The sequence below is a fragment of the Herpailurus yagouaroundi genome, unplaced genomic scaffold (assembly GCF_014898765.1).
Source record: "Herpailurus yagouaroundi ecotype Mexico unplaced genomic scaffold, PumYag 141, whole genome shotgun sequence".
NCBI classification, from domain to species: Eukaryota; Metazoa; Chordata; class Mammalia; order Carnivora; family Felidae; genus Herpailurus; species Herpailurus yagouaroundi.
The window spans coordinates 34,645,872-34,665,174 of record NW_024412396.1 but is presented as its reverse complement, the minus strand read 5'-3'; the positions used below and the strand labels follow the sequence as shown (position 1 = coordinate 34,665,174).

General features: G+C 37.6%; 1 protein-coding gene across 6 annotated transcripts in view; it reads right to left on the bottom strand.

The window, feature by feature from the left end:
• Window positions 1-2,040: 2,040 nt before the first annotated feature.
• Window positions 2,041-19,303, bottom strand: part of KIAA0586 (KIAA0586 ortholog) — a 112,706-nt gene continuing 95,443 nt past the window's right edge. For 4 of the 6 annotated variants that reach the window (XM_040477274.1, XM_040477268.1, XM_040477269.1 and 1 more), the window contains exons 30-31: window positions 10,075-10,140; window positions 2,041-2,385 (exon numbers count right to left, since the gene is read on the bottom strand). In XM_040477274.1, coding sequence (XP_040333208.1) covers window positions 2,234-2,385; window positions 10,075-10,140 — 218 coding nt within the window. In that variant the 3' untranslated portion in view covers window positions 2,041-2,233. The remainder of the gene's footprint in view (window positions 2,386-10,074; window positions 10,141-19,303) is intronic. The other 2 variants (XM_040477270.1, XM_040477273.1) reach the window with 1 other exon arrangement.

The following is a 19,303-nucleotide window of genomic DNA, read 5'->3' as shown; positions in this document are numbered from 1 at the left end:
AAAAAAATACTGATGAGCAGACACGAAACTTGAACTTTTTTACCTGAAAAGTTCACGTAAACAAGGAATGGAATAAATAAAAGATTATACCTCTACCCTAAAATTTAGAAAAGCCGAGTTTCATACGGTTAGAGGGGGAAAACTACCAACACCTTTAAAAAATGCTTTTGCTAAAATTCAAAAACATCCTTCTCAAAAAGAAGCTGTAAAAACCAGAAACCGGGGGGGTAATGTTTAAAATTAAGTAGCATTCACCCTATCCAGAGATTTGTAGATGAATATCAAATATGAATTATGATCCAGAGAATAGCATTTTTCTTCTATTTGTTTAATGGGAACCATTACAAGCAGAACTGTCCAAAAGGTTATTCCAAAGAAAAATAGGTTCTAAAGTGAAACCTAAAAAGCATTTCAGTAACCAAATATCTGAGAGAAGCTTGAGGACCTGACATAAGAAACGTGTGCGGGGGTGCCCGGGTGGCTCAGTCGGTTGAGCATCCGACTTCGGCTCAGGTCATGATCTCGCGGTTCGTGAGTTCGAGCCCTGCATCAGGCTGGAGCCTGGAGCCTGCTTCAGATTCTGTGTCTCCCTCCCTCTCTCTCTCTGCCCCATCCCCACTCATGCTCTGTCTCTCTCTGTCTTAAAAATAAATAAAAAATTAAAAAAAAAAAGAAAGAAACGTGTGCAGAAGGCTGACCCATTTCCATGCGTTCTTGCAGCTTCTGTCTTCATTGAGAAGAAATCCTCCAACTCTTCCTAAATTCCCCAGGCAGTGGACCCTACTAGAAGATTAAGGAATTCTTTATTGCTCTTGAGTAGTTCTTAACCTTGAATATACATTTTAATCACCTGGGAAGGTCTTTTTTATTTTTGAATACCAATGCCCAGGCCCTATCCCAGATCAATGAGATCAGAATCCCTGAGAACACAACGCAGGCATTTTTAAAGCTCCCAGAGGCTCTAATGTGCAGCCAGGGCTGAGACCCACTAAGTAACCTACAAAAGTGCTGAGGAAAGTCAAGGATGACCATGCTTACCATGTGTTTGACCTTCAGTTGTGAAAGAAAAAAAAAATGTTCAGGGAGACGAGTTTTCTTTTTTGCTAATCCTAGGCAACCCCTCTCATTGAGCTTACCCTCTAGTGCAAGATGCTTAAATTCCTCCAGATAATGACACCTACCATGACTGAGCTCTTATCTGGTGCCAGGCACTGTGCTGAGCACCACTCCCCACATTATCGATAATCCCCATTATCCTGCAACACAAGTATTAAGCCCATTTACCCGGGCAGCCATGAAGAGGGGCTAAGGTGCCCCTATCATAGAGCATGAAGAAAGCGGAACTGGGACCTATGTATTTCAAAGTTACCCTTTTGCTTTCTTTTAATTTTATAGATTTGTGCTTTGAAAGGTAATCTAATCACATTTCACAGGTTTAAAAAGTAGAAAGGTTTATAAGGTATATAAAAAGTAAACCTCACTCATAATTTTTTCCTTGCACAACTGAAGTTCAAATACACAGAGGCTTCAGTCATCCTCGACTCCATCAATGAGCTTATCACCCGGCTACTCAATCCCTCTCCCTGGAGACAAACAGCAGTTTCTCATGGATTCTTCCAAGGATATTTAATGCATACATAAGCAAATATATGTATGTGAGTTTATGTGTGTGTACACACCATCTATTTGGATTCTTCCCCACCCCATTTTGAACGACACGGTTTTTTTTCATTTTAACAATATTTCTCAGAGACAATTCCACATCGACACATAAACGTTTTACGATTCTTTTTTGTACTACATAGTATTCCATTGTATAGATTTGCCATCACTTTTTTAGTTAGGCTCTTATTGATAGGCATTAGATTGCTGCCAATTATTTGTGGTTATTAAAAAATTGGTATGAACAGCCTTGAGTAACATCATTTCATAATTAGAGATAATTATACCCACAGAATAAATTCTTAGATGTCAAGTCATGCTCTTTCCACTATTCCATGCTGCCTCAGGATTCTAAGAAACAACTCAGACTCACAATGATTCATATTTTAAATTGCTTTATTTAAAAATTTTACCGAAGTACCCAAATTATGCTTTTTACTTTAACAAAAAATTAGAAATCATTTTTCAGAATATGCTCAAAAACCAAAATAGTAGGAGACATGGTTTTACGCCAGAGAAAAATGACTTCAAAACCAGTGGCACAAGTATTATGCTGGTTCTCACTTCCCTTTCAGAAGGTATCTGCTCCTGAGGACTCCGTGTCCCCCTGGATGTTGCTAACGCTCAGAGACTGAGAGCAGTCCTCCAGCTTCACCGCGGGCAGCGTCACAGACATCTTGGCAGGTGACGTCTGTGAAGTGAAAAGTGGGACTGTTTTACCACCTGTAAAAAAGGAGAAACTCATTCAGCTAAATAAGCATGTCCTGCGCATTTATGTGTTTTAAACTTTCTTAAATAATACGGGGGGGATCAAAACAAGGATTGCATATGAGGTCATTTCTTTTCTCAAGGAGCTGAGAACTTGTCCGAAATGAATCACACCTTCCCTCTTTCCGCTCCCACCCCTGGACAATCATAGACCACATTTTAAAAGTATGTTACAATCTCAACTTTTATGCCCTCCCCTGCAACATTCATATGGTGAAATGTTAATGCCTGACGTGACTACACTATAGTCATAGTATTAGGAGGTGGGGGCTTGGGAGGTACTTAGGTCATGAAGGTGCAGCCCTCACAAATGGGATTTATAAAAGAGAGCCTGTTAGCCCCTTCCACCATGAGAAGGCAATCACTATGAACCAGGAAGAGGCGACTTGATTTTGGACCCCTGGCCTCCAGAACCGTGAGAAATAAAATTTCTGTTGTTTGTAAGCCACCTGGTTGGTAGTGTTTTGTTATGGCAGCCAGAGTGGACTAAGACAGTACCCAAATGCCAAAAGTTGTGGTACACATGACAGATGCCAGGCAAGACCAAGTAGGGTGAGAGCCTAGACCTACCCTCTTACTGACTGAGTAACCTTGGCAAAATATTTCAGCACTCAGAATTTCGGTTCTCCTATGTTAATAGTACCGACCTTGCAGCGTGTAATGAGGATAGAATAGTCTCAGTAAAGAGCTTGACAACAGAGCTCGGCACTTAGTAAGTGCTCAAAAACTAAGAGTTACCAGCACCACCGGACGGTACTATTTAATACAGTACTATCACTACTATTACCATCAAGTAAACAGCGAAGCCCAATTCAAAAACACACTGGACCAGCCCTAAAATAAGGGTTTGCTATTAAAGTTACAAAAAGAACGTGATTTTTTTTTTTAAAGCCATGACGTGAACCATCTGAAAACCATCTGAAGTCAAAGGTTTCCAAGGCACTTCACTCTTTTTCCTACTCCTAAAAAATGGACACTCAACTCATGTCATTAATGCTCATTTCTGAGTGTCTAAGAGTGCTGTGCTATTAGCTAACAGAAGTGATAGAAGGAAAGCAACATCAAAGAAAAAATAATAAAGTGATCATTCAAATATCATTGACATTTGACTTTGGAAAGCATTTTTCCTTGTAAAATAGACTTTTCTTCATTATCTCTACATTTAGCCAAATACAGAAAAAAGCTTCCACCCCGTGGATTGAGACTAGCGGGAGGCAATATAGAAGCTAGCTGGTGGCAGAGGAGACCCAGTCGGGGATGAAGAATTCATTAATATGTTAAAAAAAAAAAAAAAAGTCCAGATTTGACTGTAAATGTCGTCTATCTGCCTATACCCTAATTCACTTCTTTACGTTTAAAGCACACTGCCTAAGAATATGAAGAATGCCAACTTGGCATTATTTAAGACCACAAAGATCCTCATTTCAAATTTTATGGTCTTACCATATATACCTAAGAATAATAAGTGTCTTAAAAACAAATTATCTTTAACAATCTTAGAGAAATCTGTGAGTCAAGAGTCGTAGTCATTTTTCTAAAGCTCCTTTATATTTTTCAAGTAGTTTTCACAGTAGTAAAGTGGATTCTCTGTTACATTTTTATAGGGACCACAGTAAAAGTAGACAGTTCTGGAGATTTCAATGATGACTCAATCACAGCTGTCCAAGAAAATCGGAATACTTGTAAAAGCCAAATTCCTTTCATTTTAGGAAGTCTTATAAAGGCTTTTAATATTATACCATTCCTTTTTGTTACTTGTGTCGAATTCATTTTTTTTTAATAAAAGAGGGTAAGGTAATAAGATTTGGCATCATTATAGCAACATCATAAACTGTAATACCATAGTATAATCTTTTAAGAAGAAAACAATTTTGATGTCAACTTAAATAGAATAAACTTTTACATAAGAAAAGACTTTTTGAAATTTAGCTTTGTCGGGATATGCTAAAAACTAAAATTAAGACACAATAAGAACCGCTTTTGAAAAAGATCAAAAGGGGCACCTGGGTGGCTCAATTGGTTGATCGTCTGACTCTTGGTTTTGGCTCAGGTCATGATCCCAAGGTCATGGACTTGAGCCCTGTGTCGGCCTCCACATTCAGTGTGCACAAAACCAAGAGAAGTATCTAAAATCAGAGCTTACTTCCTCAATAAAGTAAAAACTAACAAAGAGCATAACTAAAGCCAAAAGCAAAATTAATTTTCAGCCCAATGTTCAATGTTATCTTCCCCCAATTAGTCAGAAAAAATCCATTCTTTTAGTTGCTTGCATACCTGTCAAAAACCAAACTGATACCAGATATTCGTCTTTTCTCTGTTATCTGATGTCACAAAACTGCTTTATATGTACCTTTATTTTCTATTATGTGCAGTAAATTACTGATTAAATTGCTCAATGATGTAACAAGAGCTATAACTATTTTTTTTCAGATCTTGAAGAAATTTACAAGTCTCAGAGAACATATTAAATTTGCAGCCACTAAAGTTATGCTATTTTTCGTAGTTAATGCCTCATATTTACACAGCAATTCAAAATTTTACAAAGATCTTGTTCCCATCATCTTCTCTCATCCTGACAGTAATTCTGAGAGACAGACAAGGCGACTGACGCCCAGAGACATTAAAGTGGGTTTTTTCAAACCATATTCTCACTAGCTAAACATCTCTACTAGCCTATTGTATGTGTGGAGCTGAGATGGTGCTGAGAGATTCACAGATGAAAAAGAAATAGTCCTCATCCTCAAGAAGCTCATAACCTAGGAGTGGCGACAGACGTATAGTGATACTTAGTTTAAATGAAGTCGAAGTAGCAGTTGAAGTAGGATTTAAAAGAAAAAGGAAAAGAGAACAAAATTAAGTCCATGTAAAGTCAGCATGTTGAAGGAACTCTGTTCTGCTGTCCAAGTATTGATGGGATTGGAGGAATGGTGAGAGAGGAAGGCTGTAAAGGAAGGTCAGGGTCAAGTTCTGTAAATGATGATGAGTCACAAAAGATTCTGAAGAGAGAAGTAAGATGACCAGATGCAGTTTAGAAAAGAGAATTCCAACAGCTGCGTGGAAAATAAGGAGGGAGGAGAGAGATCTATGGAAACAGTCCATGTAAAAACTGATGATACTTGCCAGTGGAAAGAGGTATTTTGGAGAGAGACTCAGAACTAATGAAGAATTGAGTATGGCTCTGAAATTACAGGGTTAGTTGACTAACATAGGCAGTAAGAAGAACACAAACAAGCTTGAGGCTACGGTGGTATACAGAGGTGTGGAGATACTGGGATTAGTTATATACCTGATGAGTGTGGATGCCTATAAGATGTGTGAATGGACTTTTCCAGCAGGCAACTGGAATCAAAAGTGCCAAAGACTGTAAGGCAGTTTTAGAGACAGAATTAGCAGTCATCTATATAGAGAAAATAATTAGAATAATGAGAACAGTAATCACCTAGGAGAGAAAACAGAGAAGGGAAATGAAGACAAAACTATAAGGAAGGACAAAGAAAGGTGAAAGAAGAGAAAATAAAGAAAAACAAAAGGGAATGTCAGAGAGATAAGTAGAAAGAGACCCAAGAATGAAGAGTCACACAAAGTAACAGATGGTTCTCAAAAAAAAAAAAAAAAAAAAAGTCTACTATAATTCATCTAATTAATTCATAACTGGCAGTGTTGAGGTAACTCATTGCTTTTTGTCCTGTATCAAGTATCTTCATTACCCAAAATATATTACTTTTAAAGGTGGTTAAAATAAATCCCATTGATGTAATATGCAATGGGAGGGGCAGGCAAGGAGAGGAGCAGTGATGACGTTTCAAGCTTTCAAGTCCCTTTATGATAGGTCAAGTCTGGGGCCCAAATGAGATCTACTGTCCAGTCACTTGGGAACTGTCCCATCCAAATTGTCAGTGTGAGGCTTCTGGAATAGGGCAGAGCTGGGCTCATCCATCTATCCAGTCAACAAATATTGACTGAGCACCGACTATGTGCCAGGCACCATTCCAGATTCTGGAGACTCAGCAGTGAAGAAAACAAAAGCTCCGATCTCACTGCCACCACCTTCCAGCTGAGTGTAGGGCAAATGACAAACAAGTAAGGAAATAAACATAGAACATGTCAGGAGGTGATAAGTGCTATAAAGAAAAATAGGTGATGGCTAAGAGGGGTAGTGAGTGATAACAGACTCTGGGAAAGTTATGTAACTTCTGCAAACCCTAGTTTCCTCATCTTTTAAAGATAAGAGTACCTTCTTCAGGAGTGGGGGGTTTATGAGGATTAAATGAGATAATGCACATGCAGTGTTCTGTATAGTGCTGGCACATAGAAAGCACTCAAAATGGATTAGCTCTTACTTTTACATAACTGGAAACAACTATCCTAAGAGGCAATGGCCCTCAGGATGGACTGAAAAAGGCAATCTGCTTTAGAGGGGATTACAAATGTTTCAGTGAAATGCACTAAGAAAAAAACCCCATAGCTCCAGAAGGCCTCCAAATAGTTATGCTATTTCAACTCTAGTAATTGTGTGTTAGTCAATGAGTTGAGTCAATAAAATGCACCATTTTATCTAAAGTGTTTGTAAATGTGCATTTTGGAAAGACTTTTTGAAGTGTTCATTTACACAGGTTAAACAGTCGTTTTGAACTTTAAAAGAGAATTTTTAGACGGGGAGCATTTTTAAAAATCATTTTGATGACTGTTACCAGGCAAAAGCAGTAACCTTCATATCCAGTTATGGCCCTCACAGAATTTAATTTTTTTTTTAAAGAAAAAAGACATCATATCTTAATAAATCATCATTAAATCAAACATAAATTTTCTACCTATATTAAATGTAGTTTGATGCTTTTAAAGTTTGACTTTAAAAATTTCCACAGTCATGTCGTTTACTCTATGACGTAATTGTTTCAACAGCTGTTTTCAGAGTTTTTTTTTTAAAGCGACTACTCCTTGATTCCATGTACGTCATTTAACTTGGCATACATTTAAGCTGGGATACCATTGAGTCAGACAGTGTATTTGAAGCTTCCTAAGACATATTTTAATATATCTTTTAGATGTTTGAAATTCAATTATTTTTGCTTTAATAATATTTCAAATTCATAAAAAAATTTTGATATTAGATTTCTAAGACTAAGGAACAGAAAAGTTAAAACTAATTTTTTCTGAGTAATACAAGTAATAATACAGGATTTTTAAAAGTTATTTATTTATTTAGAGAGAGAGAGAATGTGTGTGAGCACAAGTGGGGGAGGAGCAGAGAGAGAGAGAGAGAGAGAGAGAGAGAGAGAGAGAGAATCCCAAATAGGCTCTGCACTGTTAGCGCAGATCCAGATGCTGGGTTCGAACTCATGAACCGTTGAGATCGTGACCTGAGCTGAAATTAAGAGTCAGACGCTCAACTGACTGAGCCACCCAGGCACCCCAATAATATAGAATTTTTAATGCCCACTTAAGATTTTCCCTATGAAGTTGTGTTTTATGTGCAAAAGAAATTTTTGCCTATATGTTGTACGTATATTTCTAAAAATATGCCTAACGCTGTAAAAGCTTTTTGGGTTTAGATAATGCATTTCATCAGCAGGTTTCAGATTCTGACTCTAATCCTCAAACATTTGGCAATCCATTATTCTATCTGTGTCACTTGCAAACTGAGAGGAATCCAAACAAAGCATTCTCTCCTAACACATGAGACAAGCAGAGAAAGAAGGAAAAGTTTCTTTAACAGCTTTATAGAAGAAGAGTATAGCATCTCAAACTCTTCATTCAGATTAAGTAACACACAAGGCACAAGTGATATATACGAATCTGTGGCATTCTTCTGTGATATGATGAATAGATAGCTGAATGACTTTAAATTGTTTGGATTTGGGTTTTTCTACATGAAAACAAAGATTGGTTTCTTATAAACTACAAATTTAAAAGTAAAATTAAAAAGGAAACAAATGTAATCGTCTTTAATCCATGTACATAAAGGATCTTAAGCATGGATGAATGACCGGGATCTGCGAATGCCCTGAAAAATTATGAAGTTATTTTCACACAAGTACAGTGTGGGAGGGAAACAGATGGTCATAGCTTTCAGTGCTCTAAAGGGATCGGTGCCCCGCAAATATTTAAGAACCATTGACTTAAAGGATATTCCAGCCCCATGTGCAAGTGAATCACATTCTTTGAGCTGTTTTTCCAGCACTAGTGGTGAAATACAGGAATTCCTGTCCTGTTAATTGTGGATGCCTTATTCTCTCTGAAGATAATTTGGTAATTTGCACTTACCAAACTGCACTGTAATTATTTATGAGTCTGTCACTTGCTCTGAGTAATATACCCCTTAAGAGCATGGACTGGGACTTCTAGTCTTTGCTGTCTGACTAGGACAGTAGGTACACAGTAAGTATCTGTGGCCTTATCATCTCAATCGTTATTTGCTTGTGGGTCTGTTCCTGTTGAACATGTGCTTCAGCAGGACAGTGACTTTGTCTTATTTACCTCCGCATTCTACAAAGCTTTAGCATAATGGTAAGCACACAGCGGGCCTTGCAATGATTGCTGAACCAAACTGATCGGCTTCCACCTCAGCAGTCTGTGGTTTCTCCTTAACAGCTTGCTTACATTCGCAGCGACCAGATCCTGTCTTTAAAATCAGCCCTGAGTTCCAGCAATGCAGTTGCTTCCCAGCTGTCTGTGAAAATGTTACAGTATTTCAGCTGTATTTTATTGAGCTCTTGAAGCATTTTTCCTGTCCACCCTGGGCTCATCTACTCTCCCTTTAATTCCTTGTTTAAGCAGCTGCTAAACTATCCTGCTGTATTCAATTCTCCTCACATACTTACCCCGGCTCTACAGATTTTGCAGCACCATAGCTTCAGTGCTTGAGAACAAATACTACGAGTCTATATGAAGAAGGTGCCTGGTCATTTGATGTGAAGTACAGTATGTGATATCTTATTTACCTGTGCTTTCCAGAATTAGTCCCTGTTCAACACTTCTTGTCTTACTTTCATGTTTAAAAGGGTGATTTAAAATGCTGCCCTCGTCTCATTCCAAAATCTGTTCTAGACATAGAAATCCTATTGCATGTTTTACGTTTACTATTGCTTCTGTTTTTAAAATGAATTGACAAATGCTTATTTTGAAATGTATAATTTAGGATACAGATAAAGCAGTTCCTATAGGAAGAGTAAATGTATTGGCACCTGTAAAAACAACTCCAATTCTTTTTCCTCTAGAAAGCAATAGTTAATGTGAAAGGTTTGTTTCTTCTTATGCCAGGTTCCAGCTGCTTCACTTTGTTTAAAACTGACTTCAAAGTTTAAACACTGTCCTGTCCCAACAAATAACCTCCCCCAGATGGAATTATCTTGAGTACTATCCTTAGTGCTCTGAATACCACACCTGCAGCCTTTTAATTCAACATTTTATAAACTTTCCAAAGGGAAATGAAACATTTTTTTCTGTCCTCTAACTTATGCTTTTTGCAGGGCTGAGTTTAGCACAGGGAGTTCTATTACCGGGGGTGAGTTTACAGATATTTGAGAAGAATCTAAAAAGGTGTAATTAGTATCTCAACTGTGCTGATTATTATGAAAGAAAGCATAAGAAAATGGAAAATCTGAAGAGCTCCAAGTTCAACAACTTTTAATGTAAAAATCTTACCTGTAAATACAGATGCGAGGTACAGATTGGGCTCAATTTGTGTCCGATCCGTATCACCTGATGAAGCTACATTGAAATTTTTTTCATAAGAAAATCCATTAGGCCTAGAAATAACTATGATTCCTTCCTATTCACTAAAAAGAACACAAACTACATGCACTCCCACAGTTACTCTCATAAAACCAGGTAAATAGAAGCCTGATCTAATGGCCTTAATATAAAAAAGGAAATCAAACAGCTGAATTTTAATCATTACCAATCAAAAAAAAAACCCACCTTACCTAATGGATTATTTTCTCTATGCATCAAAAACGAGGCAAAGGGGGAAACGAAGAATCATTAGAGAATTTGCAATTTGTATTAACTAAGAGAAACTCATGGACCATTTCTTCCAAGGTTAAAAGTTTTTGCAGATTCTCTTACTTAGGGATTTAATGGTTACAAAAAGAAGTTTAGAATCTCCCTTCACCTGGGACAGTCTGGCGCATCCTGCCCAACACAATCTATGTGAAGCAGCCAGTAATGTTGTCAGAGAACACAGAAGGCCAGTACACTGTTACACCAAAGCCGAATTTTAATATCAAAATGAAGTAGGCTGAGGAAAAACTATGGCTAGGGAATTATGAAGTCAACTTAAATAACTGAAGAAAGAAACCTGTAGCACATGTGGTTCTCTAGCCCACAAGGCACCCTGGGCACCAAGGGCTTGTGCCCGTGTTAATGGCATGCTGTGAACCTGTGCTCTGCAACACAGTCAATCAATAACTATCAATATTTGTTATTTCAAACAAATCTTTAGGGCAGAATGATTTGGAAAAAACTGAAAGATGGTATAATCAGTATTTTCTGGTTTTCTCTAAAAATCAGCATCTCTCAAGTTTCCTTTACTTCACAAAAATTTCAGTGGATTTAGAAGAAGATATTTAAAAGAACATTATTTTAAGCAATGCATCATTGATTAAAGCAAGCAATAGATTCTCACTGGTGACAAACATTCATGTCAGCTATTGTAATCATCCTGTTGGAAATCTAAAAATTAAGTATGTCAAAAAATTAAATGTAATACAGATGAATGAAGAAAAAAAGCTTACAAAGAATGGTTTTAGAAGAAAATATAGTTTTATGAAGGTAAGACTGTGGGCAAATACAAGTTATCTGTTATATTGACAATCTGCAAATAGACCAAAATTAAACATCCAACTCTGATATTGTTTTAAAATAATCTTTACATGTATGAAAAGTGCTTATTATGATGTTACTATATAAACACTGTCTATTTTCACTTCCTACTCTGCCTCTAAGTTTCTGAGAAAGAGGGAGAGGTTACTGCTTGGCCCCTTTACAGCTACCTTTCTGATTTTACACAGCACCTATAGTACAAAGGTGGCCACAATGGTACCAATCAGTCCCACCTCAGAGGCCCCTTCTGTTGAAGAACCACTTCGTGTGTGTGTGTGTGTGTGTGTGTGTGTGTGTGTGTGTGTGTGTGTAGCAAGTAAAATTAAGTGGCAGCCTGCTCTGAAGTGATTGCTTCAAGGCCCAGAATTTAAACTTCTCTATTGTGTTATAGTAAGAAAAAGCAATGTCATCCCCTTTTATACCAAACAGAGCTGGGTAGAAACTAAGAAAAGAAAAAGGAAATCTACCATAGGTCTAGCTAGGATTCCATTAAAATTTTTTTTTATGTGTCCATCATTATTATAGGAGGTGTTGTAAAAACCACAAGGAAGAGTAAGACAGTCTTAATCCTCTTTAACCATAAAGACAAAACTACAGAGTTGACAGTAGTGAGCAAATCTCCCAATTAATGCTCCTGTTCTACCTCAAGTATAAGGGATTTTAAAGACTAACAATTAATTGAGCTCTCTGCCTGTTAACATCATACCACTTCTAGCTGTTAATGTTTCCATTCTGTAACTCGAATTCTTCTTCTATTCTTGGTAACTTCTCTTTGCCTCTCCTTGTTCTAGTGCCTTCTTTTTTTATTCTCTTTAAGAAAGTGCTATATATTGTACCTGGCTGGCTTTGGAGAAAGGAGCTGTGAAACCTCTTCTAAACAGCGATTTTCAACAGGACTGGGGTAGGGAGAAGGGAAAATCTGAATCGCTTTTGGGGCTTTTTCTAACAAGGCCTCCCTTCCATTCTGATAGGTCCACCCTCCAAAGGAGGTGTTCTCCCTTAATGGGCCTTGCCGCTGCAATGAAACACCTCGGAATTCTTAACAACCTAAATGTGAATTTTACACACTGCATAGTCTTTGCAATAAAAAGGAGCATGTTTTCTAATATTCAGATTCTTTGCTTAACAAAAACATTTTCCTGAAACTTACACAAACAACAGCTTATTTCTGCTTTATTAAAACAATGAATTTTACTCAAAAAAGAATAACTGTTTCATTACTCCAAACCAAAGCATACTTAAGTCATTTCTTTATATCCAACAAAGCAGCGTTAGTAAAAACATCCAAATGGAAATAATATGCTAAATCTGTTATTATTTTTAAGATGTGCCTTCAGTAAGTCATTTCATAGGCTGAAGTGATTTACTGCAGTGCTGGGATTTTCATAAAAGAAAAGAAAAAATAAATGGTTTGCCTCCATTATTCTTTCTTATTTTCCCTAAGATGCCTAATTCAGTCCTTTATGTATAGTTGTTCAAGAAATAGCCAGCCGACCAATGTTTCTGAAACCTTTATATCATATGGATATACTACTCTGTGATCTTTTAGAAGTCATTTTCTGGAAAAAAAAAAAAACGCCCATTTTATTCTATTCAGTCTACACTGTAGTATGAAAGATAAAAAAAAAAAAAAGTTGCAAGTAACTGACAAGCAGACACGATATTCAAGAGTCAGCTGTAAGCCAGTAGCTAAGAGCACAAATCTGGAAGCTAAACTGCCTGAATGCAAATCACCGTACCAATGGGGGCTAGCTGTGACCCCTGGGAAAAATACCACCACTTGGTGGGATATTACCATTTTGTGCTTCAATTTCTTCTTCTATCTCATGGGTTTCTTATGATCATTAACACAGATTATATATGTAAATAACAGAGCAGTGCTGACATTTATTACTCAACAAATGGTAGTTTTATTATTTTGTGGCTTGTGATTATTTCGAAATAGTTTTGGACAGGGAGATTTTTGTTAAAGAAAAAGCAACTTTGCTGCTCATATATTACAGCAGTAGAGCTGCAAGGGATCCCCGAGATCGTCTTATCCTTGCTAAGATGGTAATCAAGATTCAGAAAGATTAACTGACAAATCAAGGTGACATATTAGTAAGAGGGACTGAGCCCAAAGCAAAACAGTTCTTTCATCACCTCCCAACTTTTTCATACTCTTCTACTAGGCTATGTCTTCAGATATTGAGACCTGTCAGAACAATCAGAAATTCTCTCTTCTACTTTTAAGAAAATTACCAAGGAAGGAAATATAGTATAATGTTTTAAGATTTAAGAGCACAGCCTTTGCTTTCAGAGTTGGACTGCATTTGATTCCCAGTTCTGTCATATATTAGCTATGTGTTCTAGGGCAAAATACGTCAAGTCTCCGAGCCTCAGGTTCCTCAGATACATAATGAGAATAGTATGATCTACCTAACCAGGTTGATGATGGCTCTTAGCAGAGTACCTCACATACAGGAAGTATACACAGATGGTACCTACTATGTGTGGTTGATATTATAAATGTAAACAAAACTCTGCCCAAAGTGGGAGACAGTCTTGATTCTTATAATAATTTCTCCTAACAGTAAAAAAATAAAATAAAATAAAATAAAATAAAATAAAATAAAATAAAATAAAATAAAAAAGTCACTATCTCAGTATCAGAGTCATCTATTGTCATCTGTCCCTTTAACAAGTAGCTGTCTCATAATTCACACTTGCTGGGTAAGGGGGTTCACTGAAAAGGTGAGTATTGTGCCTTGCAGGTGAGGATTCAAACACACTGTATGCCCTGGCCAACATGATTTAAAACTGCTTCCCAAACTTGTTGTCTCTTACACTTCCTCATCCTACTGCTCAAAAGTGAAGAAACATAACACTCATTGGTATTTAAGTCAAAGGCTGAGAAGGGAAATTTTCCAAATATTTGATCTACAAATTTCTATGGAACTTAGCAGTGGATAAAGCTAAATAAAAAATTGAGTCACAAATAACCTAAGCATATAATTTATCCTTTTTCCTCTACTGCAAAAGACAAATGTGTTAACCTTTATCTAAATGTTTAAAGATATCATGACATCAAAACAAGTGATCTGAAATGGAACCCAAGGCTGGGAAAGCAGGGACACTACTGAAAAAGCTTTAAATGAGGACACACACTGGTTACTAGGCTATGGTAGCACTTGTATACTATGCTTCTCCCAAACACTCACCTTAGTTCAATACTTCAGCTTTTTATCTAAATGGGCACTCAAAATCTTGTAGCTACATGGTGCCCACTTGAAAGGAGGCCACATTGTTATAATTCTTTTCTTTCTTTTTATTACATGTTATTGTATTTCACAAGGTGGTATTTAAAAGGATAGCAACCCGGGCTTTACAATGTTTGTACTCTTGTATTTACAATTTTTTTATTATTGGCTTGAAAGTTTATCTTTTGGTTTTTAATACTACCTTTAGTAAGAATCACTACTACAGCAATACTTAAATCTATACATTATTATTTTAGATTATGATTTTAAATAAATTCTCTATGGATTATTTAAGAAAACTGCGTGGCACTATATGGCTGTTAAGGATATAAAGTTGAAGGCGTCAAATAGTAAATTTTTTAGCCCACAAAGCAAGAGTTTTTAAATAGGTGCCATCCAGAATATGAAACAAAAGCTAATACGGAGAAATCTAAAATGAATAATGTTTAGAATACCTGGATGCTGTATACCAATCTGAGTTCACTGGGGAAAAAAGGGACCATTATTAGAGTAGTTAAAAAAATATAAAAAGAAATTAACACCTTTTTTTTTTTTAATTTTTTTTCAACATTTTTATTTTATTTTTGGGACAGAGAGAGACAGAGCATGAACGGGGGAGGGGCAGAGAGAGAGGGAGACACAGAATCGGAAACAGGCTCCAGGCTCTGAGCCATCAGCCCAGAGCCCGACGCGGGGCTCGAACTCACGGACCGCGAGATCGTGACCTGGCTGAAGTCGGACGCTTAACCGACTGCGCCACCCAGGCGCCCCGAAATTAACACCTTTTAAACAAATAATCTGGCCAGATTAAGTTACTCACTGGCCGCCTATCTAACATGTATACCATTCTCTCCAATAATAGCATTTTAGAAATCATATCTTGGCAGCGTAAAAGCTTACAGTCAACTGCCAAGGAGGTGACTGGTAATTTAAAAAATAGATGACCTACCTACCTGAATGCAGACCAAGCTTTATTTGAATGACATACATTTAATTATTAAAGCTCACTAAAAACCATTTAAGTACTTGCATGTATTGCTGTGTGGTGTTATGACAGAGTTCCTACCTTTTAGGGGCAGGAATGTCTAGAGGAACATTCCAGCATTAAAATTTGGTTGAGAACTGAGAGTTAGAGTAGACAATTTTATCTACGGTGCACTTCCTGTTGGTTGAATAGCCTGTGACACAGCTACTAAAACAAATTCCTGTCAGATAATTCTTTATAAAAGCATGCCATAATGGTTTGAAAACAAAAAGAATCTTAAAAATTACAATAGGCTTGCCTTGTGAAAGAAGCCGTACATTCTGTGTGATTTCATTTATTTACAGTAGAAAACTAAAAGGACTAAAACTAAAAGTCACAGGACGGTGGTTATCCTCGAGGGGTGGAGGCTGTAACAAAGGCAACATGAGGGGGCTGTTGGGGGGTGGGGTGCTGGCGATGTTCTGTTTCCCCGAGCTGGGTATGGATTACACAAGTGAGCTTCGTTTTGGGAAATTCTTTCAGCTGTACACTCATGCTATGTGTATTTCTCTGTGTATATACTATACTTCTGTTGAAATTGAAAAAACAAAACAAAACCAAACCCAGTAGATTAGTTTCAGCAATTGAAAAGTGATTGCTTCACAGTTTTGAACTGTTTTCCAACAATTGGAACAGCCAAATAACTAATTTTACCAGCCGTTAACACCAAGTGAATAGTTGCTAACTCACAGGCCATACTGCTAATGACCAAGACAAATTCCTTTCTGTTTCTTTTCTTAAAACCTTGAAATACCAGGGAGCTGAAATTATTCAGAAGTGGAAGGTGAATTTTGTTGTTGTTGTTGCTGTAGTTGGGACTCCACAGGACTTACTACTTACGGGATACTTGATGCTCTGTGACAATTAGCTACTCAATGTATTTGAAATCATAAACTAATACCATTTTACCTAATCTTGAAAACATTTCTAAAACATTAATACCTTCTGTAAAAGTCATTTAATTCTTTTTTGGTGCAAAAGAGTTTTGCTGTTACACTTTATGAAGCAATGTGACATCAGAGCTACATTTAAACACAACTCTTGGGGCGCCTGGGTGGCTCAGTCGGTTAAGCGTCCGACTTCAGCTCAGGTCATGATCTCGCGGTCCGTGAGTTCAAGCTCCACATCGGGCTCTGTGCTGACACTCAGAGCCTGGAGCCTGTTTCAGATTCTGTGTCTCCCTCTCTCTCTGCCCCTCCCCCGTACATGGTCTGTCTCTCTCTGTCTCAAAAATAAATAAATAACATTTAAAAAAAAATAAAGAAATAAAAAAACTCAACTCTTATTGAACAATAACTCGTACAACTTTAATGACACACGGCCACAGATTGTTACAAAAGGTCACTGTTATCCCATTCTTGTAAGTGACATCTGATGGCTAACAAAACTGGAGGCAAAGTAACTCCCTAACAGTTACTAAGCACTTTGAACCCAAGTGCTTCTACAGTTTGCATACAGAACATCTATTTTCCGAGATGGAGATCCTTCCTAAATATGAAAACTTCTCCAGGGGCACCTGGGTGGCTCAGTCGGTTGAGCAGCCAACTTCGGCTCAGGTCATGATCTCGCGGTCTGTGAGTTCGAGCCCCGCGTCAGGCTCTGTGCTGACAGCTCAGAGCCTGGAGCCTGTTTTGGATTCTGCGTCTCCCTCTCTCTGACCGTCCCCCATTCATGCTCTGTCTCTCTCTGTCTCAAAAATAAATAAACGTTAAAAAAAAATATTAAAAAAAAAAACTTCTCCATATTACAGCCTGTGACGATCACTAAAATGACACCGTATTATCTGTGTAGATTTTATAGTAGATTTTTGCCATATCTAGCCATTCCTAACTAAATTTGGAAACAAAAATTAAATGTGACACGGTGACCAGTTTACTTCCCCAAGGCCAGGCCGGGTACCTTTTGAAAAAGAGTGAAAGAATGAAAAATGAGCTTTCAAATCCAGGAAGCCACTAGAAAATAAAAACACCACCATTCCAGATCCTAAAATTAGAGCTTTAAGGACTTTCTGTTGACTAGTAAGTTTTTGGGGGGAGGAGGTTGGGGGGGGAGGGTGGACTCCTGCTCACTGTACACACGACACCAATGGGAATAAGGGCCAGTCCAAGTTCTACGTTACCATCACTCTGGGTAATAGCTCCAAGCTGCGAGGCACAGCTGTATAGGCCCTGCCAGCAAGGCCATCGCAGCCGTGCTTTGATAGCGTGGGGCCCTGAAGTGTCAGGATATAGAGAAGGCAGCAGTTGTTGGCTGTGAAAACAGTCTGATACAAACCAGATGGGAACTTACTAGATGGGCAACACAAAGGAAAACAATTGGCTCATTCAACAAAGTCAGGCCCCTGCCCCAGAGAATTCACAGAAGACAATAACAGTCACCCAGAGTTGATGCAAACAAGAAACAGCCATGTGGTTACAGTTTAAAGAATTGTTTTTCCTCAGACTAAACAAAGTTTTGATTTCTAATTCTTGTATTCATTAATTGTAGTTTGGTGAACGAGCCTTTCTGTCAAAGACAAATATTTCATTTATATAATATATACTTTTGTGACACCAAGAGAAATACATGGGGACATAGAAACTAATTTTGTGCTGTTTCCTACAAAGTGTTATGAACATAGGCTAATCTCTTTCAAGAAACTGGAAAACCTAGAGAGTGACTGCTCGTGCCGATGCAGCGATTAGAAAATACCCAACGTAGTATTTCCATGACTTCCTAAGTCTGATTTGTTTTGATGTAGGCAGAATGACACAAAAGGCAATAATCACAAGGTTCTCAGAAGTACATTTCTACCTAAATAATTTTTTCTGACTTCATTACATGGGAAGTATTATGGCAATTATATTCACGGGGAAAAAGAGCCAGCATTCTCCCTAACCTGACTGTGTGAATCTCCTCACACTAAAAAGTGCCAGTTGACAAGTACAACCGAGAATAACAATTAGATTTTAGGGCACCTTTTTGGCAATGACATTTCACTTAAAGACTTCTATGTGTTGCACAACAGAGTAATTTGTTCTGGTATTTGAAAACATAGTATATAGCATTCTAGCTTAAAATAATTCACAGCTGCATCCAGTCCTGCGGGGTTGTCTCGCCCCGGAAATCCCAGCACAACTTGGGCCTCTGCATTTACCACTAATTACAAAATACACCCAAGAAAGCCTTCTACCTGTAATCATCATTCTTTGGTGATGGATAGGAGCCTATCGAGGAAGCTGAAAATAACAGTATTTTCATGCACATATTTGAACATATCTTATAATGAAGTAATCCTGTTTTGTTTTGTACATTTATAACAAAAAACAATGAGGTTTCACAGAATTGTGAAAATTAATGTTGCACCTGAGACACAGCTCACATTTCCAATTTACATGGGCTGTATTTCCAGACTTTTCACTAACTCTTCCTGCCCTAAAAACTGAGGTCAAACACTTAGAGATAACTTTCCTGTTGCATGAGATCTTTCATCCCTGGCAAGGTAATTCTGAAGTAGACCAGAGAAACAGAAGTGGGGTAACAACTTGGTGTGTGGAGGCTGATGCTGTCGTAAGCATTTCCAGCCATATGCATTTCCCCTTGCTCTCTGCTGCATACACATTCACACCCTTTTTTTTTTTTTTTTTTTTAGGTCTAAATTAGTGTGTGGCAATCGTGCTGGATAACTGACCATTTTGACTAAATTTACTCATCAAATCCAAGAAATCGGTCTCTGCTTATATTACAAGCTGAATTCCCCTGCAAAAAGCAGGAAAGGAAAAACTAAAAAGGGTTATTTATTGAAGTG